The sequence below is a fragment of the Suricata suricatta genome, chromosome 1 (assembly GCF_006229205.1).
Source record: "Suricata suricatta isolate VVHF042 chromosome 1, meerkat_22Aug2017_6uvM2_HiC, whole genome shotgun sequence".
Classification (NCBI taxonomy): Eukaryota; Metazoa; Chordata; class Mammalia; order Carnivora; family Herpestidae; genus Suricata; species Suricata suricatta.
The window spans coordinates 155,844,042-155,870,351 of NC_043700.1; the positions used below are offsets into that span (position 1 = coordinate 155,844,042).

At 37.2% G+C, this 26,310-nt stretch overlaps 1 protein-coding gene across 4 annotated transcripts in view; it reads left to right on the plus strand.

Moving 5' to 3' along the window:
* Nucleotides 1-26,310, plus strand: part of CORIN (corin, serine peptidase) — a 256,347-nt gene that overhangs the window by 46,296 nt on the left and 183,741 nt on the right. For all 4 annotated transcript variants that reach the window (XM_029946248.1, XM_029946227.1, XM_029946242.1 and 1 more), the window contains exon 3: nucleotides 7,469-7,669. In XM_029946248.1, coding sequence (XP_029802108.1) covers nucleotides 7,469-7,669 — 201 coding nt within the window. The remainder of the gene's footprint in view (nucleotides 1-7,468; nucleotides 7,670-26,310) is intronic.

Here is a 26,310-nt window from a genome sequence, read left to right on the forward strand (position 1 = left end):
GAATTGATATCTGCTTGAGATTATATGTAAATATGTAAATAATATCTAAACATATATCTGCAATATTTATTTTGTTATGTTGGGAAACGTTTGAAAGAGATAGAATTGTAGCTTTATTTGATACCAGTCAGTCCTTTAACAGACATTTATTGAGTTCAAGGCAATCTACTATGGCATTGAGTAAACTTACCCTCCTGGACTCCACAATTTATTGAGGGAGGAAGGCATTAACAAATGATCACACAATTAATTAATGCCAACAGCGGTAACTGATGTGGAAAGAGACTGCTGCTAGGACAGCTTATGACAGGGGCCCAAAGCTAGTTCATCAAGTTGAGGGCAGACTTTTCTGAGGAGGGGCACTTCAATCACAAACTCCACAATGGGGACAATAAGGGTGTTGGAGTAAGGGAGTGACATGTTCGATTTGATAGAGGCTTTTAAAAGGTGCCTTTGGCAGGTATGGGAAAAGAAGGTTGAAGTAGGTAGAGTATGTGACAGGGAGGAAAAAATGAAGGGGTGTGTTGTAACAGTCCTACAAGTGTAGGTTTTGGTTTGCAGTGAGTTTTGCAAACATTGTTCATCTTAATTTAATGTCATCAAAGTTATGATCCAAAAAATCTCACTGGGATGCTCCCTATCTTCTTTCCCAGGCTGTGGAGGCCTTGATTTCAAAGGTTCTTCCATTCATCCACATTGGAAATACATTTTGTTTGTTTTAGCCTTAAACTTATTATGAGTGGTATAAGGTAACTTTCCCAATTTTCTTAATACTATGAAAGGACTGTGTGGGGTTTTTTGTTTGTGTTTTTGTATTTTTGTTATGCAGTGAAGAAGAAAGAAAAAGTATAGTGGTGAAGATTATAGCAAATATGGTGAATAGGCCATTGTTCTTGAACTCAAAAGAAATATTCTTCTACAAAAATGCTAGATCAGCTAAAGATCATTGAACTTAAATACAGTTTTTCTCTTAGCGAATTTCTTTGCAGCTTGTGGCTTTTACAAGAATTTGGAATTATAAGAACTTTAATTTATAATGTTATATTTTGACTGTCACTTTAACATGGGAAAACCTCCCAGATCCTTATTTCCTTACACCAAAAAATTTAAGATTCTTTCTGCTCTTTTATGACCTGACTCCATATTACTTAGTTGAGCCCCCAAATTCCTTTAATAACCCTGACCTTCTCGTACAGATTCATGGACATAGAGCTTCCAAACTTGAGAATAGTTTTCTTTAACTGCTCAGGCCTGAGGTTATATGTAATGTCTAAAGCTTTTTGAAATGGAAGTCCAAAGCTTTATACTCAAAGTGTGGTCCATGAGCTGGCGACATCAGCATCACTTGAGAGTTTGTGTGAAGTGCAAATTCCACTCCAACCTCCTGCCTTTTCATTCCAGCAAGATCCCAGGTGATTTCTGTGCTTGATCCAGTCCCCAACCCACTGGGATCTGATCTTCCCTTTCTCTTCTTGTCATCCTACTAAATATTCTTAGTGAGGCACCAGTGACTTTTTAGCTGATGCACAGCATTTGAAACTGATGTGTGTTTGAACAAGACTTTAAAATGAAGAGCCCATGCTTTCTGTCTGTGCTTGTTTAAACCAGTTGAGAGGAAGCATGTTCATTGTTAGTTGGTGCCAGTGACCCTGTGTTTCATTCAGATAGGATCATGTGAGGAGATATAATCTTGCCTAGTCTTGACTTTCTTCTCAAAACGCTCTTCTGTTTCGCCAGCATATTATCACTTCTGATTTTGCTTCTGACTGTTCTTTCTCTGTCTCCTTGAGCTTATCTTTTTTTTTTTCACCTAGCCATTAAATGTTGGGGTTTCTGTCCCAGGCTCTCTCTCTTTTCACTTTACACCCATGCCTCTCTTGGCAACATATTTCAATATTCATTAAGCCTTACACTGGTGCCATGCATTCTGCTGGGCACTTGAGATGCAGACGTGCATAATATTACTCCCTACCTTCAGGAAGGCAGACAAGAAAACAGACAGTTGCTCTTGAGTATATGTGTGATACAAACAGTGTGTGCTCTGGGACCACAGAGATCAGATTTGTGGGGGTCTGACGAGGCATTCTGGAAGAAATGTTTCAATTGCTCTAGATTTCATACTCAATGAATTGTAACAATAATAATAATGCAAGGCAGCTCCTCCAAATTCTATTTTTCATTTTCTGTATCAGCAGGATAGGCTATGCAGTACTGTATAACAAAAGTAATCCTAAAATAATAGTAGTTTAAAAGCAGCAAAGGTCAATTTCTCATTCATCCTGCATGTCCTTTGGGGATAACAGGGGGGCTATGCTCATTCAGGGACTAAATTGATGAACTAGCCATCATCTTGTGCTTGTGTAGTTATTGTGCCAAAGAGAAAGAAAAAGAGCATTGGGGCTTCTTTTTTTTCAAAGGTGTATGATATAGTATTATTAACTATAATCACTGTGCTGTACATTAGATCCCCAGAGCTTATTCACCTTATAACTGGAAACTGTGCTCAAAGGGCACAGCATCAGGAATGCCCAGAGACAGAGAATGAGGCCAGAGAATGTAACCCAAGCATGTGTCTTAGTGAATGCGAGAGACTTCAAAATACTTGATGAACAGCACTGTCACCCTTAATGATTGTCACCCTTATCTCAGTGAGGGGTCCCTTCATATACACAATAATTCTAACCAGAAACCTTGAAGTGACCTCTGAGTCTTCTCCTGTTGTACCCACAATTTTGCCTCTTCCAAATGTTACCTTAGTCCTCAGTGCTTTTGCCTTGGATCAGGCTTTCCTTTTTTCTCCCTTGGACTTGACTCCTTTCCATCACCATGCTGCTGCCAGAGTGATCATTCTAATGTGCCATCCTATTTAAGATCCTTTGAAAGTTCTTCATCACAAGCATGACTCCAAGCCTTTAACAGGAACTCTTCACAGTCTGGCTTCTCCCTCTCTCGCCTTTCCTCTTGCCAGGTCCCCTGTGTGCTAGTCATGTTTAGTTACTTGCCACGTGGCTTTGTGTATCTTTCCCCCTTTGCTCCAACTAGAAAGTTCTCTATTCCCTATTCCCGTATGTCCTGCTTCCCCACAAATGCTTTGCTCAAACCCAGACAATCCTTAATTATCTTTTAAGATGTATATGGAGTACCATTTCCCCCTAGGAAATCTTTCCTGACTTTCTCAAATGGAATGACAGCTACTTCTCTACTTTCTGTCATCAAATGGTCTTCTGCTTACCATTCTCAAAGCACTTGTATCATGGTTTGTGCTTTTAGACTACATGCCTGTTTCCCTCAACTAATCTATAAATGTCTTGATGATAAGCTTTCACGAAATGGCGTGTTTTCAGCAGAGAGTAAAAACAACATTCCTGGCACATAGAAAATGCCAAGTGAATGTATTACCACATGGCTAGAGATATAAAGATGAGGAATTACTTTGAAACTCCCATAATAGGAAGATCTTTTTTTGTTTTTTAACACGCATAAGATGGTTGATTTTGTTTTAAAAACCTATAGACTTTGTCCATAGTGAGAAGTGTGTGTGTGTGTGTGTGTGTGTGTGTGTGTGTGAGATGTCCTGACTCCATTCTTGGGTACATTAAATAACTCTTGAAAGCTTCAGTTTCTTCCTCACTGAATCTGTAAAGAAGAGTCAATTACAGCATCTGTGTCACAAGATTGTTGGAAGGCTAACTCAGTAGATGCCTATAGTGAAGATCCTTAGCAAGGTGCCTGTGTCTGTTTCCTATTGCTCTTATAACAATTCGATTACTTGGTACAACACAAATACATTACCTTGGAGTTATAGATGGCAGAAATCGAAATTGGTCTCAGTGGGCTAAGATGAAGGTGTTGGCAGTACTGTATTCTGTCTGGAGGCTCTAGGGGACGGTCTATTTCCTGTCTTTCTCACTTCTGAAGGCTTTGTATATTCCTTGACTTGTTGCCTCCTTCCATCTTCAAAATGAGCAATGGTCCATCAAGTCCTTCTCGCTCTGCATGGCTGTGATACACACAAACTCTCACCTCCCTCTTCTGCTTATAAAAACCCTGTGACTGTCTTGGGTTCATGTGAATGATAGAGGGTAATTTCCTCACTCAAATTCTGTGACTAACTCACATTGGCAACATCTCTTTCACCGTTTAAGGTGTGTAAGGTAGTATATTCACAGGTTCTGGGACTCAGGAGGTGGATGTCTCTGGGGGAACATTCATTATAAGTGGCCAGTGAAGTTCGGCTATTATTATTGGAGTTATAGACTTTTCCTTAAACATTTTTTTTTACTTTTTAATGTTTTATTTGCTTTTGAGAGAGAAAGAGAGACAGACTGAGTGTGAGTGGGGGAGGGACAGAGAGAGAAGGCGACACAGAATGCAAAGCAGGCTCCTGGCTCTGAGCTGTTAGCACAGAGCCAATGCAGCGCTCGAATCCATGAACCATGAGATCATGACCTGAGCTGAAGTCAGACACTTAGCCAACTGAGCCACCCAGTCACCCCCCCTTAAATGTTGTTAATTGAGCAGAGCTGTGTGCCAGAGCCGAAACACGTTTGAACCAAACAACCTTGATTGGTGTGGCCTTGTACTATTAACTGGGCATGAAAGGGCCACATTTCTTTTTACTCCAAAAGTAGGTCAAGTGATTAACTTTTGAAAATTTCCTTAGACATTTAGTTATGTGGGATGCACTTAGAGCAAATGGAAATTGATATTTATTTAAAAGTACCTACATGACCCTAGGAAAGGCACTTTTACTTTCATTACTGTCATTGTATAGTAATGACTAACAGTTATTGAGATCTTACTATGTGCCAGCAACTGTTCCAAGAGTTTATATATATATTGACTAATTTGATCTTAACGGCCAGTCCTATGAGGGGAGGGGCTTTTATTTTCCTTATTTAATGGCATTTGAGAGTTTCCCAAAGTTACAAGGCGAGTATGCACCAGAGATGAGATTTAAATCCACGTGATCAGGCTAATAGAAGCTGTACTTTTAACCACAGCACTGTAATAATAAGAATGTAGAAAACAATGGGGCAAAATTGGAAGAATGAACCCACCATTTTGGCCTAATCACTTTCAGCATTTTTATAGCTTATCATGGTGTAGCCTGAGGGCAATTTAGTCTTACCGAGTTCTAATTTTTGTACTTTTAAAAAATGGCCAACTATGAGTTGAGAGTTGGTCAGTTTCGAGAGATGCTTGAAAAGAAATTGTCTAGTGAGTTCAGGCTTTTAAAGACAGGTCTGTAGGCTTATTCTCTCTCCTTCTCTGTCAGTTGGTCTGTCTGTCTGCCTCTTAAAAATATACGTTAGGAACATTAACTATAGCTACCACCATATAGTATGTATTACCTGTGCCTTTCTATCTATTCTGCTCGCTGGCTTTGATATGTAGAATTTAAGAGCAAGGAAGCTGAATTTTTTTAGGAAGTTGTTATCTAAGTCAGTGTTTTCTTAAGAATTTTAGTTTCAGAAGACTTCTTTTTTTTAAAGTGATTAATTTAGGTAATTAAAAATATATAATTTATTGTCAAACTGGCTAACAAACAGTGGGTAAAGTGTGCTCTTGGTTTTTGGGGTAAATTCCCGTGGTTCTCATTTCCATATAACACCCAGTGCTCATCCCAACAAATGCCCTCCTCCATGCCCATCACCCCACTTCCCCTGTCCCCCACAACAACCTTCAGTTTGTTCTCTATATTGAAGAGTCTCTTATGGTTTGCCTCTCTAAGCAGATGTTATTAACACTTTCACCACTGTGATTTGATGAAAAGGATAAAGGACATATTATTAATATGGCTAACCATTATAAACAAAATGTTAAGAACAGCTGTTGAAATATTTCATATGGAAAGCAACTCCTTTTAAGTGAATTACTCAGGGATGTAACTGAGAGGAGTTGGCATTTGCTAAATGTATGTTGACAGCGCTGGTTGCTGACTCAGAGAGTTCACATATGAAGTTAACTTTAGGGACTTTAAAAGTTCATCACGGCCACATTAATGGAATTAACATGTTACTGTGAAGAGTCCATTTATGCCAAAATAAGTACCAGTGAGAGCAACTAATAAATGGATGAAAATAAAATTATATCTAATTGATTCATATATTTGTATGAATGAGATCTATATTATATAGTCATCAAGTTGATCACATACATTTATTTTGATTTAAATCATTTTGAAAATAAAAAACAATTACATGGAGTCATTTTACTTACTGCATTTAATCTTTACTCCTCATCCTATAGACAGTTGGAAAGTATGTTACCTGCACTACATGGTCACAATTGAGTTTTTTTGCTCCAACGTTTTATTTAGGAACCTTTGGCAGATGAAACTGTTGACCTTAGTTAGCTAGAAAACAGCTGCTTTTCTATTTTGATTTGTAGTTAATGTTTTCCAAGTGTTAAGCACATGTAGAGAAATTTTTTCCATAGACCGATATTAAACATTTTATTTATATTTCTTTTATTTTTAATGGTCCGTGGACTGTTTGGAAAAGTGAGAGCCAATTAGAGCATTCACTGTAAATTCCTTTAGAAAAAAATCTCCCTTGAGTATTTCTATAGTGAATCAATATTGCATTTGTTTATTTTAGGGACATACTCAATTGCAGTGCTATATTCTGGAAACAATCTGTTGTCTATTTTTACTAAGTTAAAAATACATGATCTCTTTCAAAGTTTTTGGGAGGGTCTGCCTAAAGCCAAAGTGAGGTGATTTCCAGTAATCTTAGGTTTGACTATTTTGTCAATGAGTGAATACCTTGAGAAAGGACGAGTTGATAATCTTAGTTTTAATGGCCACCTCTTATAATATTTATAGTTTCTGGTCCCAGATGAAGTTAATTTAGTTCCTTCTCTTAGTTTTCCTAGAATCAGAGTTTATTTTTGGGGGTGTTTCTGATCTAGCCTTGGTAAATATATGAGCCCTGTTCTTTTTGTTTATTTGTTATGCACAAGTCACTGAAACTTAGTGGAAAATGTGGAGAAATATAAGGCTGAACTTAAGCAGGCACTGTTGTCCTTTGGTGGTGGATATAGAGATGTGGAGGACATGAATCCTGCGTACTAGGTAACATAAAGTGGTGGATGAAATTGAGAAACTAAGAAAGCCAGAAGAAAATGCTGAGATTCACCACATTTCATTTATTGGTTATGAGTCTCAGGTGAGGTGGAATTGCCCTGAATTTTTTGGGCACCGGGAACCCTACATGGGAGACTCAGTTTCTATGCCAGAAGCTTCTGAGAAAGCAGTGGTTTCTTCACAGAATTAGGCCATTTGTGGTAGAAGAGAAACTCTCTCAGTTGTTCCAATGAAGTGGGTAGCTTTGCCAGCACCATCTTCCTCTTTGGGTTGGCTGGGGTAGAATGAGACTTGGAAAAGTAGTTCTAGAGTTTTGTCAATGTTTTAAAAAATAAACACTTCTAGTTATGTATGGAAATACCTTTTTTTTTCTTCCAGGAACATTAAAAAAAGCCTATTTAAAATCAAATGGGAGTGAACCTTTGGTCACCGATGGTGAAGTCCAGGTGTCTGATATTATTCTTACAAATACTATTTGTAACAAGAGCACTGTGACATCTGCTACACATCCCAATGAGCACATTCCAGCCTGGACCGCGGATGCTCCTCTCCCAGGGGACCAAACTCACAGGAACGCAAGTAAGTCTGAAGGTGCTGACTACCTTTTAATGTCTGTGGAACCCGCGGGTGGACTTTAAGCGTGGCAACCAATGCTTTTAATTCACAACCACGAACTGGTCACAGAGGCAGAGTTGCACGCACTGCACACCTAACTGAGAGTTCTGTTCCTAAACATGAAATGCTATGACCTCAGCCATCCATATAGGGATAAGAGTAGGAAATGATAATGTACCAACATCATTCAACGTTTCCAAGGCACACTGCTTGCCCCAATACAATGGTATTGATTTTATGGTGGCTCATCTCTGAAAGTTTGTGCTTCTGTTTTGAAGTTTTTAAGTTACTTGTTTTGAGATAGTTAAATGAATAGGTAAGTGAAGTTACTTACTTTGTTATCCTTGTGGAAAGGATCTTAGGTCTATACTAGAATGTTAATGATTTAATGGGGACTATCCACCCCCATTTGCATTTGAGGTGCTCATGGGGTCTTTTTTCCTTACTTCCCTCTTCTCCCTCCTTTATTGGCTGTGCAATTTATTTCACGTGTTGGTGACTGACAATGGCGCCTTAAGGCAAATGGTGTGTGTGAAACTCTACTTGAGGACAAACGTCAGCTACTCCAGAACAACAGCTGGGAGAGAGAGAGGACAAAAGCTGTAGAGATGGGACCAGTTACACAGTGGCAGATAGGACTCTCTGGAACGTGATTTTCTTCCTCAACGTCCCTCAATTTTTTAGTAAGGTCACTATGTCTCCAGAAGGCTGGTGAGAGTGGAGTTGGGGGAAAGTGCCAGGGAACCTTAGCTCTGAAAGAATCAGCAGTGGCAAAACACGATCAGAGCACAGTCACCGTAAGAACTTTCTCGACAGTTGTCTTCTTCTTTTCTACACCTAAATCACAAGGTGATTGAAAATTATATGAAGCCCTTCCATCCAGGGTCATTTTCTTGTCTATTTCTTCCTTTTTCATGAAAACCTACACATCCTAGATCTAGGACAGAGTATTGATTTTCATTCAGAGCCAGGAAGGGAAGGATCAAGGCAACTTTTAGCGATCATGGTATATATTTGCCAGTGTCTGAAGAAAAGCAGGGTTATTTTATTGCTCTATACTCAAACAGACAAACTGGATTCCTTTGTTTCACACAGCACCTACATATTAACTGTTTCTTACGCTTGGTATTCTCCAGTGATTAATATAGATTTGTATTTATTACCTGACAGTAATAGCTGCAAACCCAAATTATACCAAGCAAAATTTACTTTCCTTGTGAGTTTGATTTTGAAGTTTTTAATGTTTTAGTCATGTTTGAAGCATTTCATTTTTCTTAAGGACAATGTTTTTCATCAGAAGTGCAGAGGTAATTTAAGCCAAAACTCAGTCCCGTTAATGTGTTTGCAATTACAGCAAGTGTTATTTTCTTTTGCTAAGTGGATCTTTCTCTCTTCTGAAAGTTCTGTCATTTGTTAAGATTCAAGTAGAGGTGGCAAACACATACTGTGAAGAGTAAAGAAACATATGGTATTTGTTACTCTGGAGGCTTGATGGAAGCCTGTTTGACTCGTTTTCTCTTCCTATGACTGGAACATTGCATGAGACTAGGAACGTAATTTGACATGTAAAGGAAATCCAGGTGAAATTAGAACTATTCAGTGGAGAAAGGTCAGCACCTTTGAGTATATGTCATTCTGTGTTGTTCATGTACTTGACAGGTAGCACTGAGCTAACTACTAACCACATAGACCTTCAATACACTGTCTATATTAACTAAAATTATTCATTGCAAAGGATCTGATAGTTTTTCATACATTTCAGTAATATTGTTAGCCTATGATTGTATTGTAGCTTTTGGTAGTTTTTAGGGTATATTTAAATACTTTTCTCCTTATATAGAATTAACTGATGAGGTATGCAGGACTGGTGTACATACCATTTCAAGGTATGGAATCAAGGCTTACCTGACAGATTCCAAATTGCTTGTCTAGTAAGTGAAAGGCATGAAACTGGGCTTAAGATCTTGGGACATGTAGACCAGTGCTCTTTCAAGTTTTCATGCTTCTTCATTTAATTTTATTGGTTTCTTTGCAGGAGCAGAGCAAACTTTAAGCTTCAGGAGAGTAGTCTGCTTTCTTTTGCTGCTGTATAGCCAGTGCACAGTAAAATATTTATTGAATGACTAAGTAAGCAAACTGCAGTCATTTCAAAATTTTAATATCCGAATTACCACTTTTCATTAATAATGTCTAATCACACTTCTGCACTTGGTATTTTTTTAACCAGTTTTACTTAAAGCATCATCTAGTGCCTTGTATCAGGACTAACACCTAGGAGAGGATTTGCTTTTGTCCCTTTTGAAAAATTAGTCTCTAATTAAAATGTCATTTTAAATTCCTGGCATATGTAAAATCAATTTAAGTCCACTTAGTCCAATAATACAGTAACCAGACATTCTGTTCTTTTTTTTTAATGTTTTATTTATTTTTGATACAGACAGAGACAGAGCATGAGAGGGGGAGGGGCAGAGAGAGAGGGAGACACAGAACCGGAAGCAGGCTCAGGCTCTGAGCTGTCAGCACAGAGCCCGACGCAGGGCTTGAACCCATGAACGTGAGATCTGACCTGAGCCGAAGTCGGAGGCTCAACCAACTGAGCCACCCAGGCGCCCCCAAGATGTTCTGTTCTATCCAAATATCCTGGGTAAGAAACCAAGGAGAGAACTCCTGGCAAGAGGTACCAGGAAATAGCCTCTGCGTAAGACGGTTCCCCCTGGGGGTCCTTAATATCAAGCCAAAGCGTAGAATACTGTAGTTTGTAAAGTCTTAATCGGAATACTCCCTGTATTACACTGAGTGGGAGAGTTTGTAAATATAAAACAGCTTTTATGTGACATCTGTTACTTCTGGACTTTTCGTAGCTGCATTTTGAAACCCAGTTGTGATACAGGAAAGGGAAAGGTTCATAGTTAGCTTGCAGGTTATATTTTAGCAATGGATTTTTCTAGGTTACCATTTGTATTTTCACCTTTTTTCCTTATATATGTGTTAGATATTTAAGCATAAACTGAATTTTAAGGGAAAAGGAAAAAAAACCCCTCTTTGTCCAACCCAGAGCATTTGGGTTAAAAACAATATAGTGGACAATGGAGTAAGTGACAAAAGAGTGGGGTAATGTGCTAAAAGCTTAAAATGTTCCATTTTTTCATCCTGTTGTTTGATAACCAGATCCCTAATCTCTATATCAGATGAAAATGCATCATACATCTCATTCTTTTTAATAAAAAGAACATTTTTGTGGGATATGGTCCATCTACTATAAAATTCGCCCTCTAATATGTAAAATACAAGATTTTAAGAATGTAGTCACAGAGTTGTGCAACCACCACAACTATCTGATTTTAGAACATTTTCATCAATGCAAAAAGTAATGTTGGGGGCACCAGGGTGACTTACATGGGCATCTGACTTCAGCTCAGGTCACGATCTCATAGTCCGTAGGTTTGAGCCCCAAGTCAGGCTCTGTGCTGACAGAGTCTGGAGCCCTCTTCAGATTCTGTGTCTCCCTCTCTCTCTCTGCCCCTCCCTGCTTGTGTGTGCACAGGTGCATGCTCTCTCTCAAAAATAGATGAACATTAAAAACAGTTAAAAAAAAAAAAGAAGAACTGTTGTATCCATTATTCCTCATTTCCCCACTCCCCCACCCCGTGTCCAAAACTCCTGTGGTCTCTTTCTCTATGAATTTGCCTATTCTGAACATTTCATAGAAAGAGCATTAGATAATAAATATGTGGCTTTGTGACTGGCTCCTCATATCTTTCTTGGATATGTGCACCATCCTCACCTTTTAGGTCCCAGAGAATATATCAGAGCCTTTCAAAGGCCCCTTTGTATCATATTTTCCAGTTTTTCCTTATAAGTGTTTTTGGGTCACCCTCTTTTTTACTATGGGCATCTTTGCCTTAGGTAACTGTGATGTTGTTGTGTGTGTATTTTTTAAAATAGTTTATTGTCAAATTGGTTTCCAAACAACACCCAGTGCTCTTCCCCACAAGTGCCCCCCTCCATCACCATCACCTCTTTTTCCCCCTCCCACTTCCCCCTCAACCCTCAGCTCATTTTCAGTATTCACTATTCTCTCAAGTTTTGTGTCCGTCTCTCTCCCCAACTCTCTCTCTCTCCTCCGCTCCCCCGGTCCTCCATTAGGTTTCTCTTGTTCTCCTGTTAGACCTATGAGTGCAAACATATGGTATCTGTCCTTCTCTGCCTGACTTATTTCGCTTAGCATGACACCCTCGAGGTCCATCCACTTTCCTACAAATGGCCAGATTTCATTCCCTCTCATTGCCATGTAGTACTCTATTGTATATATATATACCACATCTTCTTGATCCATTTATCAGGTGATGGACATTTAGGCTCTTTCCATGATTTGGCTATTGTTGAAAGTGCTGCTATGAACATTGGGGTACATGTGCCCCTATGCATCAGCACTTCTGTATCCCCTGGCTAAATCCCTAGCAGTGCTATTGCTGGGTCATAAGGGAGTTCTATGGATAGTTTTTTGAGGAACCTCCACACTGTTTTCCAGAGCGGCTGCACCAGTTTACATTCCCACCAGATGTTGTTGTTTTTGACAAGTGCCCTGGGGATGGGGCTGTTTTCATATAGAAAGTTCTGAGTCAGAAACAACTGCAACAAAAAGTTCTGAGTCAGGTCAAGTAAGGACAAGCTCTGAGAATGGATTCTTTCCAGGGATCTTCCAGACAGGTTAAATGATGACAGTTTTCCGGGGATGGTTTTTGGATAGCTTCAAACCCATTCTTTCCTCTCCATTGCCTCCTCAGTTGCAGGTTTTTGCAACAAATGCAAAACCATTGGTTTTCAAGGTTACCACAGAACTGAGGAGATGGTGATGGAAATAGAGAAGGGTAAAATGCTGCAAAGCTCATAGTTTTCTCTGTTATTCAGTCATTTTTCTTAATAAATGTTTCTCTAATTGATGCAAGCCCTTGGTTAAATTTCAAAGTTTTGAAAAATTTGATTTTGGTAAGTTTTTCCCAGTGTTTTCACTGCTTTTATGAAGGAGCATATTTGTGGAGGATCTGACTGTACTCTTCTGGAATTGCTTCCTACCCCTCAGCCATTTTTACCTTCCTTATCTACTCTAGTGCTTCTTTTTCATTTCCTCCAATATTGGGAACTTCTTTTCTTCTTTTTATAATGCATAACTATGTTCATATTATACATATTATGCTTAAATGGAAGTCTTTTTCTTTTTTCTTTCTTTCTTTTTTTTTTTTTGTTGCATAAATCTCTTCATTGCCCCTCCTTGCTTGTACATTTTATTACCTTCAATCTGCCCATAGTTAACCCATGTTAACTACTTAGTGTATATGATTTAAAGTTTTCCCCATGCTCATATAATCATATACAAACATATATGCACATACCTGTGTATAAAATAACGTATATGTACGGGTTTTCTTGTCATTGTTTTTCCAAAAAAATGGGATCACATAAATATAAAATGTTTTCCTCATTCAAGAATACTTTCAGTAAATGCCCTCAGACAATACTTTAGCTTTAATTCATTATTACAATGACTGACTAGCATTCCATATTGTCATTATGTCATAATTTATTCAACCATTTTCCTAACAACGAACGTTCACCATATATTTACTTATTTTTTCTTCAACGAACTACACAGAGTCTCTCTTCTGAAGATAAAATGACTTGGATCATAACAGTGAAGATGTCTAAAAATCAGAGATTGAATGGCACTGATAATTTTGTACCAAAAGTGTGCTAGCCACATGCTCAAAATTTGCTGAGTGTAGAAAGCTTATTACCAATCAAAGCCCCCAAGGTTATTCTTTCTTCCTGGCTTTCTGTTTGTAGCATAGTATTTCTATTAGCCTGAAAGTGAGTTCTACAAGAATATGAAGTTAAAATGATCAGAGAGCATGTTTTGAAGTTTTCCCCCGATTATTATTCATCAGGCAACTATCCAAGGGGGGACTTGGGAGACGGAGTCTAGTTAGACATCAGAAATCATGTAAAATCCCTTCTTTTTTCCCGTCATTTTCTAGAACCCTTCATGTCTTTTATATTTTTCAGAAGCCAGTTCTGCTGTCCTCAGAATAAGTTACACACCTCTGTAGATTGCTGACTGTGGATTATTGTGCTGTTCGGAATGGGAATCTGTGCTTATCTGTTCTTATATGTGTAAAGAAGGATGGGTGAATGGATTAAATGCATTGGAGAATTGTACCCTTAGCATGCCTCTGTTATACTCCATCAGGGGTCTGAGAGAACTCAGATGTATTCTGAGGATCCAAGAATTTTCTGTAACAATTTCTTAAATATATGCTTTCGTTGCAATGACAATATAAAATAGCTAACGTAAGCCCGATCTCAAAAACCTGGATAACCATCTTGTAACAAAATTCCAACTTACATGGAATTTTGGTGCCTGTATTTGAGTTTCTATTTAAGGTTTATGTTGCTGCTAAACTATGTCGCTTAGACGTTTGCCAGGCAACAAGAAAGGAACGGGGACAGACCTGATAGATATTCTTCTCAACCGCAGAACTATGGTGTGTACCGGCTTCTTGTGTGAAGGGCACCTCCAGGGCAATTCAGACCAAGAAAAATGGTGACTCACTTGCTCAGTTGGAATACATTGTAGTGTAAGGTTCCTAAAGACAGAAGCACTTGTGCCTCAGCACCATGCTTTTTATAGAATAATGTTAATATTATTCATCAATGTAATTAATTTTCATTAGTTTTGTAGTTTTGTTCCAATTTAATTTATACATATTAATTTCATAGATGTGTTAGAACAATAGGCATACACTGGTTTATATCTAATTATATATATATATATAAACTTGCATAACTTGCTTCCTGTGAAAAGGCCTGTACAATGTTCAGCTTGCAAAATACTGCGTTTGGGTGACAGAATTCTAGCTGTTTGTGTCACATCCCCAGAGAAAGCAGTGATCCTCTAGAGAAGAGCTTCTAAACTTATTTTGTGCCCGGGACTCCTTTGGCGATCTGATGAGGCCTCTGGGTAACCTCTCAGAGTAATGCTTTGATGCTTAAAATAAATTACACGGAATTGCAAAGGAAGGCAATTTATTAAAATTCAGTTATCAAGATATTAGAAAGACAAGTTCATGATATATTAATTCATGTGTCTTTTAACACATTAAATAATGATATCTAGTTGTAGGTCAATGACTATAATTTTCTAACAGGGATGAGCATAAATAATTTGAAATGTCTATAATAATTCCATGTTGATATGAAAATACCACATGTAATTTTTAATTTGTGTTTTTACGTTGGTAATTTAAGTATGCTAAATTTCAGTTGGAGGTTAATGAAAATAGAAATTCTGCTTTTCTCCAATTTAGATTCTTCACAGACAGTAAAAATTCTATGTATGGACACTTTGAGGGATCATTGAATTATGATTAAGGACAGAGACTCCAGATGAAAAGGTTTTTTTTTTTTTTTTTTTGTACCTGGGAGAGTTGAAGGCCTATTTAAGCTGCCTCACTAGGAATTTGCTACTACAAAATGTGCTGTAGTCATGACCCAGGACACCATCGCTTATCTGCTCTGCTAATTCCCAGTGCCAGTCACCAATATTCACATCCAGGTGGTCGCCCTCTGCTGTATATTAATCATATTCTTCAAGCTTAAAGAACAGTTATGAGATGGGGCGCTTGGGTGGCTCAGTCAGTTAAGCATCTGACTTCAGCTCAGTTTGTGATCTCACAGTTTGTGCATTCGAACTCCACGTCGGGCTCTGTGCTGACAGCTCGGAGCCTGGAGCCTGCCTCAGATTCTGTGTCTCCCGCTCTCTCTGCCTATCCCCCACTCATGCTCTGTTTCTCTCTGTCTCAATAATAAATAAACATAAAAAAATTAAAAAAATAGTTATGAGATTCAGACATGGGCTTCTGCTAGCATCAACATCTAAGCAAAAGTCAGTGAAACATGTAAATAATTGCTGCATGCTCTTCCAGTTAGCATGGTAGCATTCTAGCAAAGAGCTGCACACTTCTGGGGGGAGAGAGAAAGGAAAATTAAATGTACCACTGGACTCTCTTTTCTACCCTTCCACCCCGACTCTTCTTTCTTTTCTCCTCATTTCATCACTAGATGACTGGGAGGTGTTGGGGTCTCTCTCAGAGAGAGCAAACTGAATCACTTGCAGAGGTAGGCTTTTGCAGGGGGTAATGGACTGGTAACTACAGTTCCAGGAGTCCCTTCTCAAAGATTTGTGGGTAAGACGTCCGGACCTTCTTTCCAAAACGAACCCTGCAACATTCCACAGGTGATGTGTTCTTCCAAAAGCATGTGCCTGTAACACATTACTAAAGCAAGCAAGAGTCAGATTTAAATGGTTATGTCAAAGGCCTGTGGCTCAAAATTTTCCTCTCCAGATTTATTATCAGTTTCCTCTTCAGAAAGAACAGCCCAATATCCTTGATCTATATAAAGAAAAAAAAATAGTGAAGTTAAAGTGCATTGCAATCACAGCCCCGATATAATTCAAGGTTAAAAATGATCTTTTAAAAACCAAATTCTTAGATAAAACTTAAAAAAAAGAAGCTGTGTAAGTTACTCTCTGGTTCTGACAGAAAATTGGCATCGTGTATATTCTTTTGCCTGAATCATTCAATTTGCTGACTGTCTTAGGTTTTTGGTCTTTGTACAATTTTGTGTTGAAGGCAAAAAAAAAAAAAAAAAAAAAAAAACCAAACCCATCAGTGGAGATCTGTTTGCTGTTACATATGTCTTTGGAGAATATGCCTTTTCACTTACTTGTTGTTGAAATGAATATGATAATGAGTTTTGTAAGCCAAAGCTTTGTATCCATTTCCATTTGATACAAACCAGTCTCTGGCTTTTATTGTTAACATATTTTATGCCTATATTCTGCTCGTCTGCATCATTGAACTAATATTTGCATGTGGTGTTTGAATTGATAAAATTTACAGTACTTGTTTCTAGTTATGTTAATTGGTGTGAACTAATGCCGATGTTTACATACTCTTCCAGGCTTTGTGAGACATCTCAATTTCTGAGGGTTTAGGATATTCTGGGAAGCACCATTTATTCATCAGCAACTGATTACTGGGTGCCATGCTCTGGGGTTTGGCTGTGCAGACTCTAAGGGTGGGTCAGACATAAATCCTGTCCCCAAGTTGTAGCCGATGTCTAGTAACTGCCTTGAGACATGAACAGGTTATTTACAACCTGAGAAATTCTGTAAGAGAGGTTTAACGACAGATAAAAAACATGGTCTATTTCAATTATTGTTATTTCTTTAAAAGATAAAATTTCTAATTCATACCATTTTTTATGTGCAATGAATACAACATTTTCCCAAATGATAAACTTTTATTTATTTATTTATTTAAAAAAACTTTAAATTTATTTTTGAGAGAGAGAGAGAGAGAAAGAGAGAGAGAGAGAATATGAGTAGTGGAGGGACAGAGAGAGAGAGAGAGAGACAGAATTCAAAGCAGCCCCACACTCCCAGCCGTCAGCATAGAGCCTGACGTGGGGCTTGAACTCGTGAACCATGAGATCATGACCTAAGCCGAAGTCAGATGCTCAACTGACTGAGTCATCCAGGCTCCTCTTAAAGTTTTATTTATAATTATAAAAGTAAATTTTAGTTGAGAGGTTTGACCTGGAATTTTCATTTTTAGTGAGATTATACTGTTTCATTATTAAATCTAAAGACTTATTTATAATATAATTATCTTAGATAGATTGAACAAAGCCTGTAGTTTTCAATTTTATGGGAAGGTCAACCTTGCTTTATAAAGCAAGCACATAACTTGTTCATTTTCAGTTTTACAGCTGGAGAGGAATTTTGCCTTAGGATGAATTGTACCTTGAGTCCCACCCATATCTGATTTAAATAGTATTTGTAAAAGACTTTGGAATTTAGACTTTGGAGTTGATGCTGGATTGACTTAAGGCTTTTGGGGCTTTTGGGATAGAATACATATATTTTGCATTAAGAAGGACATGGATTTTCGGGGACAAGGGTGGAGTGTTATGGACTGAATGTTTGTATCCCTCTATAATTCATATGTTGAAACTCTGACACCCAATGTGATGGCCTTTGGAGATGGGGATTTGGGGAGGTAATTAGGCTAGAGCAGGTCATGAGGTGGGACTATCATGATGGGATTAAGGGCCCTTGTAAGAAGTGACAGGGGAAAACTTGCTCTGCCTCTCTCCATGCTCACACGGAAAAGAAGTCATGTGAGCACACAGCCAGAAAACATCCTCTGGAACCCAAGGGGAGAGCTTTCACTAGAAACACGCCATGCTATCACCTTGATCTTCAATTTTTTTTTTAACATTTATTTATTTTTGAGAGAGAGAGAGAGAGAGAGAGAGAGAGAGAGACAGACGGATCATGAGCAGGGGAAGGGCAGAGAGAGGGACATACAGAATTGGAAGCAGGCTCCAGGCTCTGAGCTGCCAGCCCATAGCCCAACACAAACTGTGAGATCATGACCTGAGCCAAAGTCAGACACTCAACCGACTGAGCCACCCAGGCGCCCCTCACCATGATCTTAGAATCCCAGCTCCAGAACTGTGAGAAAATAAATTTCTGTTCTTTAAGCCACCCAGTCTATAGTATTCCATCATGGCAGCCTGGGTAGATGAATACAAATCTCACTTATAAAACGCAAAGCTATTAAATAAAATATCAGCAACCGAATCTATTAACACCTAAAAATATATTGCCTCTTAACAAAATAGGCTTTATTCTGAAATGCAAGGATTGCTCAGTATTAGACACTGTATTCTTATGTCTCCTCATTTAATTAATAGATTTCTTTTATTGACCATCTCAGTTGCTGAAGCAAACGCATTTGTTAAAATTTGACACTAAAAAGGAAAGAAAATTTCTTTAATCCAGTAAAGAATATCTCTCAAAAACCTGGATGCTTTGACATTATTTGCAGTTATAAAAGAATCGAAATACTCTAAATATCCATTAGGAGTATAAACATGGTTTAGCCAAGTAGTAGTGTAGGATACATCTGAGAAGATAATGAAGTGGGTTGCTACACACAGGTATATAAATATCATGATATATTATGATATCTAGACTAAATAGTGAATCAATAAATCAAGGGTCAAAACAATGTATAAAATGTCACTTTTGGTGTGATAAATGGAAAGAGGAAATTATCTATATACATTAAAAAATAAACAAGAAGGATTCACCAGAAACTATTAAAAATGTTTCTTATTGGTGAAGAGAGACAGGAAGGAGGTGATGAGATACAAATAAGTCACATTCATATGTGCTGTTCATGTAGCTTTGATTTAGAATCAGGTAAATGACTTACTTCATGAACAATTATACCAGAGGAACAAAATTCATAAAACAGTGAAAACAAGGCCACAAATTATCCTTTATCAAGTGAGTGACTTGACCATCTAAAATAAATGAATTATCTCCCCTGAACTTAAAATAATTTGATTGTTCATCTCCAGTAGATGTACTCTAAGCACCTAAAGAATTGCAAAGAAAGTTTAAACTTCAACAAGTAGTACTGTTTTCCTCCCAACTTTATTGAGGAAAAATTGACCAATATAATTGCCTATATTTTAAGTGTAAAATGTGATGATTTGATGTACATATACATTTTGACATGTTTGCCAAATTCAAGGTAATAAACACATCCATCACTTCATGTAGTTAACTTTGTGTGTGTGTGTGTGTGCTGAGAACACTTCTACTCTTGGCAAATTTCAAGTCTATCATATGGTGTCATTAACTATAGTCACCTTGTTGTACATTAAATCCTCAGAGCTTATTCATACTTTAACTGAAAATTTGTACCCTTTGACCTACATCTGTATTTCCCCTCAGCCCTTAGCAATCACTAGTTTATTCTTGTTTCAGTGAAGTCCATTTTTTTTAAGATTCCACTTATAGGGGCACCTGGGTGGCTCAGTTGGTTAAGCAGCTGACTTCGGCTCAGGTCATGATCTCACGGTTTGTGGGTTTGAGCCCCACATCAGACTCTGTGCTGACAGGTTAAAGCCTGGAGCCTTCTTCTAATTCTGTGTCTCCCTCTCTTTCTGCCCCTCTTCTACTCATGCTCTGTTTTTCTCTGTCTCAATAATAAATAAAAAATAAATAAATTAATTAAAACAAAAAGATTCCACATATAAATAATACCATACAGTATTTGTCTTTCTCTGGGTTTATTCATGTTGTTGCAATTGATAGGATTTATTTTTATGACCAAATAATATTCCATTACATTTTCTTTATCCATTCATCCATCAGTGGGCATTTATGTTGTTCCATGTCTTGACTGTTGTTAAGGCACGCTGCAGTGAACATGGGGTGCATATGTCTTTGTGAATTGGTGTTTTCATTTTTCTATTCAGATAAACAAGAAATTGTGCTTTCCCAGAGTGAAATTTCTAGGTCACATGGTAGTTCTTTTTTGTGTGTGTGTGGAATCTTATTTCCATCAACACTGTTCAAGGGTTCTCATTTTCTACATCCTCATTAATACTTGTTATCTCTTGTCTTTTTGATATTAGCTATTCTAACAGGTGTGAAGTGATATTTCATTGTGGTTTTGATTTGCATTTCTTATGATTAGAGATGTTGGGCATTTTTTCATTTATCTGTTGGCAGTTTGTATGTCTTTTTTTGGAAACTATCTATTTGGGTCCTTTGCCCATTTTAAAATTAGGATTATTTGTGTTTTTTTTGCTACTGAGTTGTGTGAGTTCACACAAATGTTTTTCCATTTCATAAGTTGCATTTTCAAGTTTTTTAGGTTGATGTAGTTCCACTTATTTATGTAGCTTTTGTTGCCTGTACTTTTGGTGTCTTATCAAAATAATCATTACCAAGATCAATGTTAGGAATCTCCCCCCCCTTCCTGTTTTATTTTAGGGACTTTATGGTTTTAGGTGTTATATTTAAATCTTTAATCCATTTCAAGTTTCCATTAGGCAGGCTTATTGTTATATTGGAGTTATTATTTTGAAACCATTGTTTGCACATTACAAGAGAAAGCAAATAAGTATTTATATTCATATTGTCAGGAACCAACATTTTCAACATAAGAGAAAAGAGGTTCCAGATACAAAAATAAGTAAAATACTGTAATCTTAATTTTGAATTGAAAATGCCAGTGTAAAGACAGTATTTTTTTTTCCTTCTTTAAAACCACATAATAGTTGTCTTTGTTTAACATAAGGTTTGAAAGAAGTGGCAACTCAGGACAATAAACACATTTGGTGCTTAATTATTGAAAAAGTTCTTGAAGAATTCTTCCATTAAGTTTATTAACTTAAACTGTTTATATCTTGATGTCCATCATTCTGATGTCATAATGAAATATGATTGCTTTTCTCATATGCAGACTCACCTATTCCTTCATTCCAGGAAAAAATTTCCTTTAAAAAAATTTTTTTTAATGATTATTTTCAAGAGAGACATGAATGCAGGAGGGGGAGGGGCATAGGGAAGGAGACACTGAATCCGAAGCAGGCTCCAGGCTCTGAGCTGTCAGCACAGAGCTGGATGTAGGGCCTGAACTCAGGAACCACAGAGCATGACCTGAGCCAAAGTCAGACACTTAAATGACTGAGCCTTCTGGGCACCCCAGGAAAAAAATTTTCATAATAACATTTTCAGGGCTTTTCTCTTCTACTTCTAGGTTCTTAGATTCAGAAGGACATGTTTTTTTCTTTTATAGTTTATTGTCAACTTGGTTTCCATAACACCCAGTGCTCATCCCCTCAAGTGCCCTCCTCCATGACCATCACCCACCTTCCTTTCTCCCCCTCCCCCATCAGCCCTCAGTTTGTTTTCAGTATTCAAGAGTCTCTCATGGTTTGCCTCCCTCCCTCTCCCCAAATATTTTTCCCCCTACCCCTTCCCCATGGTCCTCTGTTAAGTTTCTCCTCTTCCACTTATGAGTGAAAACAGATGGTATCTGTCCTTCTCTGCCTGACTTATTTCACTCAGCATAACAGCCTCGAGGTCATCTGTCCTTCTCTGCCTGACTTATTTCACTCAGCGTAACACCCTCGAGGTCCATCCATGTTGCTATGAATGGCCAGATTTCATTCTTTCTCATTGCCATGTAATATTCCATTGTATATATAAACCACATCTTCTTGATTCATTCGTCAGTTGATGGACATTTAGGCTCTTTCCATGATTTGGCTATTGTTGAAAGTGCTGCTATGAACACTGGGGTACATGTGGCCCTATGCATCAGCACCAGAAGGACATTTTTTGGTTGACTTGCTATTTTTCTTATATGTGCATCTTCTTAAATGTGCTTATAGTGATTACCCTAAGACTTCAATTTTGATTTATTAGTTGTAAACATGTTTAGTGTTAAATTACTATTTTTAGTGTGATAGTCTCAATTTTAAAAATTATTTTTATTACAATTTTTTCTTTTGTCTTTGAGCTGTATTTTTTTGGTAAACATGTATTTTATGTATATGTATATGTATGCATGTATGTCTGTATTTTTAGTGTTTATTTTAATTCCTGTTAGTTTACATATGGTATTATATTAGTTTCCAGCATACACTATAGTAATGCAATAATTCCATATGTCACTCTGTGCTCTTCATGACAAGTGCCCTCCTTAATCCCGATCACCTAAATAGCCCAGCACACTGCTCTGGTAACCATCAGTTTGTTATTATAATTAAGAGTCTTTTTTTTTTTTTGTCTTTCTCTCTATTTCTCTTTTCCCTTTGTTCATTTGTTTTGTTTCTTAAATCCCACATATAAGTGAAATCATATAGTATTTGTCTTTCTCTCATCGACTTTTTTGGTGAGACTTATACTCTGTAGCTCCATCCATGTCCTTGCAAATGGTGAGATTTCATTGTTTTTTATGGGTCAATAATATTTGAGTGTGTGTGTGTGTGTGTGTGTGTGTGTCCCATCTTTTTTATCCATTCATCAGTTGATGGACACTTGGGCTGGTTCCATATCTTGGCTACTATAAATAAGACCGCTTTATAAACATAAGGGTGTATGTATGCTTTTGAATTAACGTTTTTGTAGTCTTTGGGTAAATACCTAGTAGCGTTATTGCTGGATCTTAGGGTAGTTCTATTTCTAACTTTTTGAGGAAGCTCCATACTGTTTTCACAATGGCTACACCAGTTTGTCTTCCCAACAACAGTGCATAAGGGTTCTCTCCACATCTTCACCGACACCTGTTGTTTCTTGTGTTATTGATTTTAGCCATTTTGCAGGTGTAAGGTGATATTTCATTGTAGTTTTGATTAGCATTTCTTTGATGGTAAGTGATGAGGAGCACCTTTTCTTGTATCTGTATGTCTTTTTTTCAGGGGAGGGAGGGAGGAGAAATGTCTGTTCATGTCTTCTGCCTATTTTTTAATTGGATTATTTGAGCTGTTATTTTATTAAACTTTCATTAGTGTTTTCTTATAATATATAGCATTTGTAAAGATTTTGGGTTGTTTTGTTTGTTTGTTCCTGGGTTATATTTTTATGGGTTTTTAATCAGTCTTTTGTTCTTCTCCCCTATCCCTTTCTTTTGTTTCATTGTATGAATAAATTTACAACCATTAAAAGCAATATTGTGGAAGAATACATACTGATATGTGGAAATGTTCAAGATGTTAGTGAGTGAATTAGTAGGCTAAATAATATACTTTTCATATATACAGACCATTGTGATGCATTGCAATATTATATATTCATATTATGTTAAATAATATACAAAATATTGAAAAGACTAGCAAAATAATACCAAATTAATAAATTTCCTTTCTGCATCCAAGGTACAGAATTTCAATATTTTTTCAAATTTCAAAATATGGGGGATACTCTTTTTTCTCTATGCTTTTGAGCAAGGGAATCAATAAGCCCCAGGTTTCTGATTTTTATAGTAATAAATAAGTACCATAGCTAGTGCTACTCAACCTTCTGAATTTTTAGGCAATTTAAAGAAGACTTTAACCACAGAAGGCTCTTGCATTCCTTTTCAATATGATGAAGGTTTTCAAGTATACATAATTTAATAATCACCATTGCTTCTTGCATCCTGCTTCTTCCTTCTGTATTAAATTATCTTCTTAATTGAAAATACTTCTTGGCAGTTTGCCCAGTGGAAATTATTTCAGTTTTGGTTTATCTTAAAATGTCTTTATTTCCCCCTCAAAAATGGCATGATTATTTAACTAGGTTGGCAATTTTTTTCCCTCTCATCAATTTAAGAATTTTATTTCACATTTATCTGGATTCTTCAATGCTATCAGAAACTTTAGTGCCAATTTAAATTTTGTTTCCCTGTAGGCAACTGGAATTTTGTCTTTGGATGCTTTAATTTTTTTTAATAAACTGATTTAATTACAATGGATATTAATTGGGTGTCTATCATCTATCTATCTATCTATCTATCTATCTATCTATCTATCTATCTAGTTATCTATCCATCTACCTATCTATCTATTTTAGAGAGAGAGAGAGTGTGAGCAGAGGAGAAGGGCAGAGGGGGAGAGAGAGAGAGAGAGAAAGAGAGAGAGAGAGAGAGAGAGAGAGAGAGAGAGAGAGAGAGATACATAGAGAGTGAATCTTAAGGAGGCTTCACACTTATCATGGAGCTTGACACAGGGCTTGATCCCATGACCCTGGGATCATGACCTGAGCTGAAATAAAGAGTCAGACACCCAATCAACTGAGCCACCCAGGTGCCTCTGGGTTTCTTTTTATATATCTTGTCTAGAAGATGCACTTTTTGAATTTGAAGCCTCAGATAGTTCTTCAGTTTGGGAGAGTTCTCAGCAATTATGAGTATAACTTCCCTCCTGATGCTTCTATTCTGTCTTTTTGGAACTCTAATTACACTTAGGTTGGACATTCTCATCCATCCTCTATTAATCTTTGTGCTAAATTCTGATGTATTTTTTAGTTCTTTAGTCCTCTCTTCAGCAGTATCTAACCTTCTATTTTACTCTATTCACTGAATTTTAAATTTTAGTGTTGATATATATTTTTTATTTCTAGAGGTTCTTTTTAGTTTCTTTTAAGATTGTCCAATTTTTTAATTTATAGTTTGTCATTCAAAACACAGCATTTTTATCTTTAGTTGTTTCATTCACACTTGTTTAATAGCCCCTATCAATTGTTCACTTGTCTGAAGTTCTCAGACTTTTATACTGATGTTGGTTATGACTAATGATTTAGTATTATTTCTCTTAATGGATTGAGTTCCTGCTTGTTTTATGACTTTAGGTTATAAACTCCCTTTGATTTAGATCACATCAGTCTGAGACAATTTTGTGTTTGGTTTGACTGGCACCCCAAGGTAATATTACCCTGGGGCCAATTTTTATGTTACTATTTGATGTTTGTGGTTCTTGGATCACATGCATAGTTCTATTTCAAACCCCTGGGAAAGCTAGAACTGTGGTAAAAGGTGTCCAAAGAAGTGTTTTGTTTCCAATCAAAATCTAGGCAGAGTCAGACAAGTATCCTCATAACATGCCTGAGCTAGTTGAGTCCTTTTCTGTGGAGGTTTTGGTTCTTCATTGTGCTTCTTATGGACACAAGGTTTCTTTTCTTTTCTTTTCTCTTTCCTTTCCTTTCTTTTCTTTTTTCTTTCTCATTGCCATGTAGTATTCCACTGTATATATAAACCACATTTTCTTGATTCATTCATCAGGTGATGGACATTTAGGCTCTTTCCATGTTTTGGCTATTGTTGACCGTGCTGCTGTGAACATTGGGGTACATGTGTCCCTACGCTTCAGCACTTCTGTATCCCTTGGGTAGATCCCCAGCAGTGCTATTGCTGGGTCATAGGGGAGTTCTATGGATAGTTTTTTGAGGAACCTCCACCCTGTTTTCCAGAGAGGCTGCACCAGTTTACATTCCCACCAACAGTGTAGGAGGGTGCCCATTTCTCCACATCCTCACCAGCATCTATAGTCTCTTGATTTGCTCATTTTAGCCACTCTGACTGGCATGAGGTGGTATCTCAGTGTGGCTTTGATTTGTATTTCCCTGATGATGAGTGATGCAGAGAACTGTTTCATGTCATTCTTTAAAAAGATTAATTTACACAGAAATTTTTAATCACACACAAAAGTAGAATAGTACAATGAATCTCGATATGCCCTCTCTCAGCTTATCAATATTGTATCAATTTTGTCAGGATTTTTCCTAAAGCATTTTTTCCTAGTTCCTTTTGTAGTAGAATTTAAACTTACTCCTGTAATTATCCCTGGTAATTTTGACATTAACTAGTTTTTAATTAAAGTACTCATAGTATATCATAGTTTCATTGTTTTAAGAAATCACCTAGAGAAAGCAAAGGCTTTATACAGCAATATGTTAAATCTAATCTTAAATACTTAATTCATCATTATTAAAATGTATATTCCAACTCTTTTCAATTATAGGAAAAATTACAATGTCCTTACACCGGACAAAATTGAATTGACATTTCCCTTTGGAGTTTTTGTGTTGGGTTTTCCACGTCTTCCACTGTACCATTCAGATCTCTACCTCTATTTGCCCCACTGCAATCTGGGCTAGTCTCACTAATTTTGACTCTACTTGTTTGCTATTTCAA